This window comes from Hemiscyllium ocellatum, chromosome 35, assembly GCF_020745735.1.
Source record: "Hemiscyllium ocellatum isolate sHemOce1 chromosome 35, sHemOce1.pat.X.cur, whole genome shotgun sequence".
In the NCBI taxonomy this organism is placed as follows: Eukaryota; Metazoa; Chordata; class Chondrichthyes; order Orectolobiformes; family Hemiscylliidae; genus Hemiscyllium; species Hemiscyllium ocellatum.
In genome coordinates this window covers 39,599,703-39,612,498 of record NC_083435.1, presented here as the reverse complement: position 1 = coordinate 39,612,498, position 12,796 = coordinate 39,599,703, and the positions used below count along the sequence as shown (strand labels likewise).

Below are 12,796 nucleotides of genomic sequence, written 5' to 3'. Positions count from 1 at the left end.
GAGCTGTTTACTCAGTGCTTTGTGCTGAACTGTGTGACTGGAGCTGTGTGTTGGATATTGAGTGTGTTTATTGGAAGCATTTCCCTCTGATTTCCAGGCTGAGTTTTGTTGATGGCTCATTCCTGAATATGAGAGGGTGAGGTGTCATTATGTAGGGAGTGCAGAGTGTCTGAAGATTCTTACTGATTTCCTGTGTTCTGTGTGTGTATTGGAAGCTGTTTGTTATCCTGTGGACTGTGAGTGGTCACTTCATAGTGTGTATTTAAGTAGGTTGTTTGTTTATTTATCTGTTGCCCAATCTCCATTGCCTTTGACCTTGGAGCATTTGCATTTGTGTCATTCTACCTCTCTGTCTTTTCTCGCAACAGATTTCTGTCTTTCTTCTTGTCCCACCCACCGCTCATTCAAAACCTATTCCATTTCCAACTTCTCACAGTTCTGATGAAAGGTTATAGATGTGAAATGTAACATCCATTTGTCCATTTCTCCATTGATCCAGCCTGACCTGCTGACATTTAAAAGTATTTTCTACCTTTATTTCATATTACCCGCATCTGCAGTGTTCTGCTCATTGAGGGTGATGGACGAGTCTGGGACTTTTCCACATCAATATGATTCAGTGAATGTCACTGCCCATTGACCAGTCTGTGGGCCTCCTCACTTAGGCACGTGTCCTCAGCTCTTGGTAAGTGATTTCACTGTGCAAACATTACCTTCATCTTATTCTGACAAAATGTCAGGAATGTCCAAGCGTCAGTGATTTTCCTCTTGTTATTGGACTTTGTCGTAATTATTTACATTGTTTGGTTAACCTCTTCAGAGGTCAGTTCAAACTTAACTACGTTGCATAGGACTAGAGTCACATGAAACCAGACCATGCAGTTGTAGAAGGTTCACTTTTGTGAAGATCAGTATTTGGATGTTTAGGATAAGCTGAAAGTGTTCGTGTTTTTGTTTTGATTCTATTCCACAAATTCTAATATTGATTAAGTTCACTTTCACAATCTGGAGTGGTTGAGGTGAAGAGCAGAGATGCCTTTAAGGCACGGTGGCTCAGTGGTTAGCATTGCTGCCTCACAGCACCAGGGACCTCGGGCAACTGTGTGTGGAGTTTGCACATTCTCCCTGTGTCTGCGTGGGTTTCCTCTGGGTGCTCCGGTTTCCTCCCACAGTGCAGGTTAGTTGAATTGGCCATGCTGAATTGCCTGTAGTGTTAGGTGGATTAGTCAAGGGTAAATATAGGGGGCTGGGTTTTTCTTCGGAGGGTCGATGTGGACTTGTTGGGCTGAAGGGCCTGTTTCCACACTGTAGGGAATCTAAAAAAAAACTAGATAAGCTGTTGTGTCACCATAGTCTTACCAGACCATAGGGGCTACTCTCTTATTAGAGAGGAGCAACTGGTGGTGATTTAACCTGAGGGCAACCAGAACTTGGGTGAAGGAAGAGGTTGAGAAGGAGAGTCCTTCATGATAACCTCATACCGATGATGGGAATTGAACCCCCCCCCCCCCCCACCCCCGGTGCAAATGAGAGAGAAAGGATCAGAAGGATCTGCTGATGGGGTGTGATGAAGAGGTTGAGAGGAGGCTCATGTGAAGCATTTCGAATTAGGCCGAATGGCCTGTTTCTCACCATAATTATATGTGTGTAACTTTCTGTGATTGTTAATCCAACACCATAGCAATTCAGCTCCCCATACCTGGAGACACACTATTTGCAACGTCTTTTAATATCTTCCTTAAAGACTTTTCCTGAAAATCTTTCCCAAAAGCCTGGGCTTGGATTTGATCATGTGGCCCAGTGCTGTGGCTGATGACTGAATTTGGGATGTGCCGCCTGAGTGAATGCAGTGCATGTACATCTAATTTCCCATTATAAACCAGAACCCTTCCATCAGCTAAACTGAAACAATATTTTCCTCAGCTTCTTGCACTTCCTGCTCAGGGTGCTTTCTTCAAATAATTTTCTTCAAAAACTAACCTTTTAGGTCTCCACTGAATTAACATTTTTTTCTTTAGGGTTTTTGTATGACACACAATCCTGAAGGGTAAAACTGGTCCACGTCAGCACAACACAAATTCAAGGTCAATCGATAACCCATTTTACACTCAGCCCAACTGTCTTTTCCGTTACTTTAATGGTATCTGGGAAAATGGAGATCTGGGTGGAAGAAAGAAAGTAGCCACATTGTCTGCTCTTCGTCACTATCCAGTGTCCCTGCTAGAAACAGAGGATATGTGACAGTCAAGTGAGGAAATATAAATAATTTGTATCTAATTCCCCCACACAGGAGAATAGCAGACTGGCACTCACTGTGGAACAGTCTGTAACTGAGCATTCAGCCTCTTCAGCAAAGGAAGAGAGGGCATTGAAGGAAATAATTTTTCCTTTTTGTGTTTTACAGAAGGATTGCAATGTACTACACCAGAGAATACAGAGAGGATAAACACTGCAGGTAGATCCTGACCAGCACCCAAGGAACAACTGCACAACTGTGTGAAGACATCCAGACCCAACACAGAGGAGGTTGGGCAGTGAAACTATCATCTGGAAATCGGTCAGGTCGGGGAGGGGGGGCTTTGACTCATCATCAGATCTGAAACTGGTCAGTGGTGTGGAGCCTTCCATCAGAACCAACCTTTCTGAAGGTTTGGCTATGGGTGATGGGTCAGGGTGAGGCTGGGAAGAAGTGTGAGTGGCTCCAAGTGTGGTGAGAGCTTCAATCATTCATCGAGTCTCATGAACCACTGACTGATTCTTACACATGAGAGACTGTTCAAGTTTGAGTTGGGCCCATCATGTCAGATGACATGTGAAGTGCATCTATTGATCTTCCATATGGAGGAGAATCCAGTCAAGTCTGGGCTGTGTGATCAAGATTTCCCGGATTCCTCAAATTTTCACATGCACCAGAGCAATCACACTGTGGAGAAGCCATTCACATGTAAGGAATGCAATCACTCATTTGTATTCTCATCGAGTCTTCACAAACACCAATTCATTCACACACGGGAGAAACTCTTCACATGCGAGGTGTGCAACAAATCATTCTCACACTCAATGAATTTCCACGTACATCAACGCATTCATACAGGGGAAAAACCCTTCAAGTGTGAGGTGTGTGAGAAATCCTTCTCACAGTTATCAAATCTCCGCAGACATCAACGTATTCACACTGGGGAAAAACCCTTCAAGTGCAAGGTGTGTAACAAATCCTTTTCACAGTTATCGAATCTTCACATACACCAACATAGTCACACAGGGGACAAACCATTCACATGTGAGGTATGTAACAAGTCATTCTCATCTTTCGTGACCCTCCATGTGCACCAACGCATTCACACAGGAGAGAAACCATTCATCTGTGAGGTGTGTGATAAAGCTTTCACACAGTTATCACACCTGCTGGTCCATCAGACAATCCACACAGGAGAAAAACCCTTCAAATGTGAGGTTTGCGATAAAGCTTTCACAACATCGACCAGGCTTCTGATGCACCAGAGTGTTCACACAGGAGAGAAACCCTTCCAATGTGAGGTGTGCAATAAATCCTTCTCAAAGTCATCCAATCTCTATGCACATCAACGGATTCACACAGGAGAGAAACCATTCACGTGTGATGTGTGTGACAAATCATTCTCAGAGTCATCAACACTCCGCATACATCAACGTATTCACACAGGGGAGAAACCTTTCACGTGTGACATATGTAACAAATCATTCTCTCGCTCCTCAAAACTTCGTTCCCACCAACTTGTTCACACAGGGGAGAAGCCGTTTACATGCGAGGTGTGTGACAAATCATTCTCACACTCAGTGAGTCTCCGTGTACATCACCGCATTCACACAGGGGAGAAGCCATTCGTGTGTGGAGTGTGTAACAAAGCCTTCGCGTATTCATCAAGCCTCCTAGTTCATCAAACAGTCCATACAGGGGAGAAACCCTTCAAATGTGAGGTTTGTGATAAACGTTTCACACAGTCTACAAGCCTCCTGAGACATCAGAGAGTCCACACAGGGGAGAAACCCTACAGGTATGAATTTACTGAAGAGGCTTCCAACCAGTCCTCTCCTGAGGCACCAAAGGTTTCACAAAGAGCACAGTTTATTCAAGTGTGAGGTGTGTAACAAGGGCTTTGAACAATCATAGACCCTGGTATGACACCAGATCATTCACACAAGGCAGTGATCATTAACATGCAAGGTGGGTAAATACTTGGAAGTGCAGAGTGAAATAGGGCAAAGTCAACATGGTTTCATCAAGGGGAGGTCATGCCTGACAGATCTGTTGGAATTCTTTTGAGGAGGTAATGAGCAGGTTGGATCAAGGAGAGCTAATGGATATTATCTATCTAGACTTCTAGAAGGCCTTAGATAAGGTGCTGCACAGGAGGCTGCTGAGTAAGATGAGGGCCCATGGTGTTAGAGGCAAGGTGCCAGCATGGATAGAAGCTTGGCTGTCTGGCAGACAGCAGAGTGTGGGGATAACAAGCTCTTTCTCAGGATGGAAACCAGTGACAAGTGGTGTTCCAGAAGGGTCAGTGTTGGGACCACAACTTTGTTTGCAGCTGATACAAATATAGTTCAAGGGCAGGTAGTACTGACGAGGCAGGGAGGCTGCAGAAGGATTTGGTAAAAAGAGTGGCAGATAAAATACAATATTTTTCTGAATGGGGAGAAAATTCAGAAATCTAAAGTACAAAATGACTTGGGAGTCCTAGTCCAGGTTTCTCTTAAGATAAACTTGCAGGTTGAGTCAGTAGCAGGCTCTGTTCAGATCCCATTTGGAGTGATTTTGGGCCCCATACCTCAGGAAGGATGGAGCTGGTCCAAAGGAGGTTCTGAGAATGACCCCAGGAATGAAAGGCATAAGGTATGAGGAACGTTTGAGGACTCTGGGAATTTAGAAGTTGATGGAATTTAGAAGGATGAGGGGATATCTGACTGAAACTTACAGGATACTGAATGGCCTGGACAGAGTGGATGTTGGGAAGATGTTTTCATTGGTAGAAGAGACTAGGACCTGAAGGCATAACCTTAGAGTAAAGGGAAGACTTTTAGAACGGTGATATGGAGAAGACTCTCCAGCCAGGGAATGGTGAACCTATGGAATTCATAGCCACAGGAGGCTGTGGAGGCCAGGCCATTGAATATATTTAAAACAGAGATAGAAAAGTTCTGATTGTGAAAGGGATTGAGGGTGACAGGGAGAAAGCGGGAGAATGGGGTTGAGAAACCAATCAGCCATGAGTGAATGGTAGAGCGGACTTGAAGGGCCGAATGGCCTATTTCTGTTCCTGTACCTTCTGGTCTTCTAGGTGGGAAAGCATTCATAACAACTTCTCCCTCCTCGAGTATCTGAGGACTCACTTGGGGAGAACCCTTTAGCTGAAATGTTTGTGACGAGGCTTTTACCCACTCCTCCAAACTTCTGAAGCACCAGCAAATCCACACTGTGAGAAACCTTTCAGATATGAGTTGTGTGACAAGTCTTTCACACGGCCAGTGTAGCTTTTGATCCACCAACACAGGTACACAGACCCCTGGGAGAAACCCCAACAGAATGAGTTTGAATCTGTTCGAAATCCCTCACACAGTTGTCACACCTCAAGAGTTAAATTGGATCCTCTAGCATGCATTGATTCATTGAGCCTGGTACATCATGGCTGATCTGTGTCTTAACTCTTACCTGTTTCAGCTCTCTAACCTTTAATCCTCTTGCCTAACAGAAAATCTATCAATCATAGTTTTAAATTTTTCAATTGACCCCCAGCTTCAACAGATTTTTGTGGGTACAGAGTTTGAGATTTCCAGTCCCATTTTTGTGAAGAAATGTTTGTTGACATCACCCTGAACAGCCTCACTTTCATTTTAATGCTCTGTCCCTTGTTCTAGACTTTCCGAGGAACTATTCTCTCAAACTATTCAATCAGCTAGTTTACTCATCTTCAAAAATTTCAGTTGAATTATCCCTTAATTTTTCTGCACTCTACAGAATACATACAGGCTCAGTCTGTGAAACCTGTTCTCATCATTTAACCTCAGAAACATTCCAATGAATCTACGCTGGGCTCCCTCCAAGAAAAATATACTCCCCTGAGGAGTGGCCTGCAGAACTGAATACAGTTTTCCAGATAGATCTCTGGCTGGGAGGACTACTATCCTGAGTATAGTGAGGGAGTGGGGTGAGTTCCCTCAGTATAATATAATAAAAGTGTGATAAGTTCACCTTACACTCTTCCAAGATTCATTTCAACTTTCTGGGATAGATCATAAGTCACTTTCAAAGACTTTTGTTATTTTGGCGTAAATTGAATTTTGTCTTCCTTTCCTCCTGTTCTTTCAATCTTCTGCATAGATTTATAACACATAATAAATCATATTTTGGCAAAACTTGATTTGTCAGTGTAGTGTTTCTATTCACTGAAATACTTAGGATCCTACAGTAAGACTCCTGTACACAATATATTGGTCAGTGGTCTTTGTGGAATGGGACAATTTCTCCATCAACAGGAAGCTGTGTGTTTCCTAAAGAAATAAAGACTCTTGTAAACTTCCACAAACTCAGGGTGACAACAACTACTTTACAGGCATACCATTTTCCCATTGAGAATATCCTCCGTCATGTTGTGTGGCACTATCACCATGCTAAATATGACAGACTTTGAAGAGATCAAGCAATTCAAGACCGGGCATCCAGTAGGTGATTGTGGCAGACTACATGTGTGGCAAACAGCAGAAGTGGCAAGTGATAGAGTTAACCAATTCCACAATCGACGGATCAGAGAAGCTGTGCAGTCCTGTCATGTCCAAAAGTGAATTACACAACTCCCTGAAGGAGAAATCTCCACAAATATCCCCATCCACACAGTACAAAAGACGAAGCTCGAGCATCCACAACAATTTTCAGCAGAAGTGCCAAGTCAATGAATCATCTCGGCCTCCTCCAGTGGCCCCCATCATCATAGATGCCAGCCTCCAGCTAGTTTGATTCATTCTATGTGATATCAAGAAGTGGTCAGTTGTCAGAAAATCCGCAGATACTGGACTAAAGTGGCAAATACCCTGACAGAAATTTTAGGAACGGAAATTAGGGTGGACCCTGTATCTCTCCTTTTGGGCTTTTCGAACCTCTCATCTCTGGATATGCATGGGAAGAGACTATTTTCTATTCTCTCTTTCTGTGCAAGGAAAAATATTTTGGTGAACTGGGTGGCTGAGGGCCCCCCTGGACTTTCAAATTGGCACAGATTAATTATGGAATATATCCCCCTTGACTTCCTTACAAATATGGTGCACCGAAAGACTAAATTATTTTATAAAATATGGCAGCCCTTTTTGTATTATATAAATGCAGATATTTCGGCTATCCTAACAAGGGCTTTTATTTAGTGAAGATTTCAGACCGGGCTGCTCCGGGGCCCCTTGGGAGAGGAATCCTGCGCGAATACGGGTTTTATTATATTTGATGTTTATACATTCCGAGCATGTAAGAGACTTAGGTATACACTCTGGTTAGTTATAGGTTAGATTAGTAGAAAGTTGAGTTTTTTTTTCTTTTTTTTGTTTTTTTTTTCTTTTTTTGTTTTCTTTCTTTCTCTTTTCTTTGTTAAATTATGACTATTGTATATATGATTTAATTGTACATCAATGTTTGTATTTGAGAGTTTTGTTTATTTTTGTAAATTTGCAAAAATGTTAAATTTCAATAAAAATATCTACAAAGAAAAAAGTGGTCAGAGGCACTGGATACAGCAAAGATTATGGGCCCACATAACATTCCAGCCATAGTATAAAAGACTTGTGCTGCAGAACTAGTTGCAAACCTAGCCAAGCTGTTCCAGTATAATTATAACACTGGTAATTACCTGGCAACATGGAAAATTGCCCAGTTATGTCCTCTACATAAAAAGCAGAATGTATCCAACTGGGCCAGTTACTGCCACATTGGTCTACCCTTGATCATCAGTAAAGTGGTGGAAGGGGTCCTCAAGGGCTATCAAGTAGTACTTATTCAGCAATAACCTGCTCAGTGATGCCTAGTTTGGGTTCTGCCACTCAGGGCCATTCAGCTCCTGACCTCATTACATCCTTGCTTCAAACATAGACAAAAAAAGTGGAATTTAAGAGGTGAGGTGAGAGTGACAGCCCTTAACATCACGGCCATATTCTATTGACTATGGCATTGAGGAGCCCCAGCAAAATTGGAGTCAATGGAAAGCAGGGGCAAACTCTCCACTGGTTAGAGTCATAATTGACACATAGGAAGATGGTTGTGGTTGTTGGAGATCAATTATCTTAAGAGTCATAGAGATGTACAGCACAGAAACATACCCTTCAGTCCACTTGTCCATGACTGCAGCAGTTCCTTAAGTTAATGTCCAAGGCTCAACCATTCTCAGCTTCATCAATGACCTTCCCTCCATCCTAAGGTCAGAGGTGGAGATCTTTGCCACTGGTTACACAATGTTCAGTCCCATTCATAACTCTTCAGAACCTGAAGCAGTCCAGGTCCTAATGCAGCAAGATCTGGACAATATCCAGGCTTGGACTGAAAAGTGGCAGTAGCATTTGCACCACAAAAAGGCCAGGCAATGACCTTCACCAATAAGAAACAATTTAACTACCGCCTCATGACAGGACTGCATAGCTTATCTGATCCATTGATTGTGGAATTGCTTAGCTCTATCACTTGCTGTCATTCGAAGGGCAGAATGGCCTACTCCTGCACCTATTATCTACTGTCTATGAAAGTTGATAGTGTTGCCATTATTGAATCCCCCACTACCAATGTCCTAGGTGTTGTACAAATTAATTGGGTGACCGTTACAATCAGTGAGTGTCAACAGTAAAGATTAAGCCATCTGCTGTTAAACAATGAATGTTCTTAACCTTGTTAACTGGCTTCACATTGTGAATAGTTTTCACCTTGTTAACTGATGTTACATATTGAATGCGACCTCATCTTGTAAATGGTTCTACATAATGAATGCTTTTCCACTTTGTTAACCCATTACTCTTGCCTTCAGCACCCCATTGTTAACTATAAGTTCTTATCTGATCTGAGTCATGCTCAGCTGAACCTCTGGTTTCACAAAACTCAGAACTTAACTCTTTCCCTGCCTGCTTATACCCTATACACATTCTCACCATGCTTCTTTTCCCTCAGGATGAATCTCTGCTGTGTCTCCTGATTTCCGTCCAGAAATTCCTGCCATTGCTGTTCCACTGTCTTTCTGGCTAGGCTCCTCGCCCAGTCAATTCTAACCAGCTCTGCCCTCATGCCTCTGTAGTTGACTTTATTTAGCGGTAATACTGTTACCTGATTCTATGTTCTCCCTCTCAAATTGCAGAGTCAATTCAATCATATTACAATCACTGCCTCCTTAGGGTTCCTTCACCTTCAGCTCCATTATCAAGTCTGCTTCATTGTACAATACTAAATCCAGGATTGCCTGTTCCCTGGTGGACATCACTACAAGCTGCTCCGAAAGGCCATCTCGTAGACATTCCACAAATTCCTTTACTTTCAATCCACTACCAATCTGCACATTGAATTCCTCCATGATCACTGTAACTTTGCCTTTCCTACACATCTTTTCTACCTCCTGGTGTATCTTGCACCCCAGCTCCTGACTACTGTTTGGAGACCTGTACAGAACTCCAACTTTTTTTTTAACATTGCAGTTCCTCAATTCTACCCACACAGATTCGACACCATCTGACCCTACTTAGTTTCTTACTATTAATTTCATTTCTTACTAATAAAGCAATCCCATCCCCTCTGCCCATCTTTGATAGGATGTATATCCTTGAATATTCAGCTCCCAATCCTGATCCCCTTGCAGCCACGTCTGTGTGACGCCCACCACATCGTACCCATCAATTTTAATCTGTACCACAAGCTCCTTTACCTTATTTCCCATACTGTGTGCATTCAGATATAACACCTTCAGTCCTGTATTAACTGTTCCTTTTCTCATTGTCATTTGTTTGTCCAGTGTACTTGAAACACTCTGTCTTGTTTGTCCTAAAAGCAAGCAAATGCTTTTTAATGGAACACGAGAACTGGTTCCACTAATTGTAATAGCCTGGAGGTGTCAGAGACAGGACCTAAATGTTCATGTCTGTTTTCTAACAGTACAGCTACTAGTGTGGTGACTGCTACTTCAACTCCAAAGGGTAGCTCGGAGTGCTGTGGCTTGAATAAACACTTGTTTCAATTCACTGATTGTTTGTGTATGTTGTTCTGTCCATTCCCACAGAGATTAGATTAGATTAGATTCCCTACAGTGTGGAAACAGTCCCTTCGGCCCAACCAGTCCACATCGACCCTCCGAAGAGTAACCCATCCAGACCCATTTCCCTCTGACTAATGCCCTAGCACTATTGACAATTTAGAATGGTCAATTCACCTAGCCTGCACATCCTTGGACTGTGGGAGGAAACCGGAGCACCCAGAGGAAACCCATGCAGACACGGGGAGAATGTGCAAACTCCACACAGACAGTCGCCCGAGGCTGGAATCGAACCTGGGACCCTTGTGATGTGAGGCAGCAGTGCTAAGGACTGTGCTTCTTTAGTAAATCTGCCAGTGGTGGTATTTTAGTAGCAAAGCCATCAGCATGATTTCTACAGCACCCCACTCATCCTAAGAACGACCTCAAAACACCACACCTTCAGGTAAAGACTGATTACAGATACATCAATCCATTTCGTATCTATTTCCAGTTTATCAGGTGTCATCACCATTTCCAAAAAAAGAAACTTTCTGCTTCAAGATCTGCACTTTCTTAGGGTTAACCTTCACCCCCACATCTGTGAGCAGAGGTAAAAGCTCATGTGGTAGGACCAGGTATTCCTGTTTGATGTGTTGCAGCAAATCATCTACATACTGTACTAGACAGTTGGGGTTGGAAAAACCCTTTGGTAATCTTTAATGGAATATGGACAGGGAATTATGGAACCCTTGTGGAAAACCTTGAGGTCCAAGTATATTGTTATCCTTGAAAGATAAACGCAAATTGATACTGACATTAAAGTGTGGCCAGAGGGGCTGCTCAAAATAATGGAATTATGAAAAAAAAGGGACAATAAATGAGGCTGGCTAGGAAATGGAAACAAGCCTTGGTCAAATGTGACTGTGCTGAAAGGCTCGGGAATGATCATGCTGCAGAACCCAGACAGATACAGATCCTCTCAGTAAAAACAAGGACTGCAGCTGCTGGAAACCAGAGTCTAGATTAGAGTGGTGCTGGAAAAGCACAGCAGGTCAGGCAGCATCCGAGGAGCAGGAAAATCGACATTTCAGGCAAAAGCCCTTCATCAGGAATATAGCTGTATTCCTGAAGAAGGGCTTTTGCCTGAAGCTTCGATTTTTCCTGTTCCTCGGATGCTGCCTGACCTGCTGTGCTTTTCCAGCACCACTCTGATCTACATATAGATCCTCACCAACCCTCCGACAGCATCCCACTCAGACTCATCCCCCTACCCTATAACACTGCATTTCCCATGGCTAACTCATCTAGCCTGCACATCCATGAACATTATGGACAATTTAGCACGGCCAATCCACCCAACTTGCACATCTTTGTGACTGTGCGAGGAAACCAGAGCACCCGGAGGGAACTGGGGAGAACATGCAAACTGCACACAGACAGTTGCCCGAGGGTGGAATCGAAACCGGGTGCCTGGCATTTTGAGGCAGCAGTGCTAACCACTGAGCCACTGTACCGCCCACACATCCGAGTATGATTTCTCCTCATGGTCAAAGGCTTTACAAGCTTTCCCAGATGCCTCAGTGGAATGTTCTATTAAAGTTCACAATCAAAGCTGCGCTGTCTGTCATCAAGATTATTTCCCTGCTGAGTCCCAAATCCAGTAATAAACTAATTTCAGAGATGAGAGGCAAACGCCATTGAATGTTCTTTCCTTTGTCTACCTTTCAGTCCATCTACAGTGTCCTCTCTATTTTATCCCTTCCACTATAATCTATTGGTATCAAGATTGTCTTCTCCGTGTCAGCCAGGGATTCTTTCCCCCTGCCATGCTTTGTGGATCAGGAAGTGCATCTCGTATTGAATCACTGAGCAGACAAGTGGAAGTCTCCCCTCCTCTGTTTTATCGAGCTGTGTAACCTTCTCAGATCATGAGAGGCAGTAAACAGGGTCATTGCCTGGTGAAAGAGTAGGTATGCTCCGAGCATTATCTTGTAATTGTGTGACAGAATAAGAGGTATTGTCCTGAATATTCCCATCCTGAAATCCTATTCAGACTTTTCGAATGGGATTGATTGGATTTACCAGAGAAGGCTACTTTAGCGCTTCAGTTTACCCTCTGATCCCGAAAGGATTGACAGACTCCTTCTTAACTTCCTGCCCCAAAGGCTGAGATGCCTTAGGGCACAGTGGGCAGGGGCAGTGACTTGGATGATATAGTTGGTACAGGGAGATACAGTGTGGCAGAGGGGCAGACTGAATGCGATTATAATTGTATTCCCTGCTCTACTCTGAATAGTATATAACTTCACTCTCAACCAATCCTCTTTCCATTCCCTAATGTTTGGCTGGGTCCTAAAGTGTAGGGAAACCCTCTCTGACGGGAAACTCCAGTTGCTTGTTGGTATTTAGAATGAGCAGCACTCTGCACTAGTTGCTGAGGTTGTGCTTGATGCAATACTTTGTAAGTGTTGCCTGGAGTTGTTTACATTTACTTTCCAGTTCTTTAGTCTTAATTTTTGACTCCTGTACCTGCCTATGTGCCTTCTCAGTATTTCTGTTTGCTGTCTTAAACTGAC

General features: G+C 43.3%; 1 protein-coding gene across 1 annotated transcript in view; it reads left to right on the top strand.

The window, feature by feature from the left end:
- Window positions 1-571: 571 nt before the first annotated feature.
- LOC132832644 (zinc finger protein 271-like) overlaps window positions 572-12,796 on the top strand; it is a 64,467-nt gene continuing 52,242 nt past the window's right edge. The window contains exons 1-2 of the mRNA XM_060850726.1: window positions 572-685; window positions 2,405-4,113. Of these exons, the coding sequence (XP_060706709.1) occupies window positions 2,806-4,113 (1,308 nt within the window). The 5' untranslated portion in view covers window positions 572-685; window positions 2,405-2,805. The remainder of the gene's footprint in view (window positions 686-2,404; window positions 4,114-12,796) is intronic.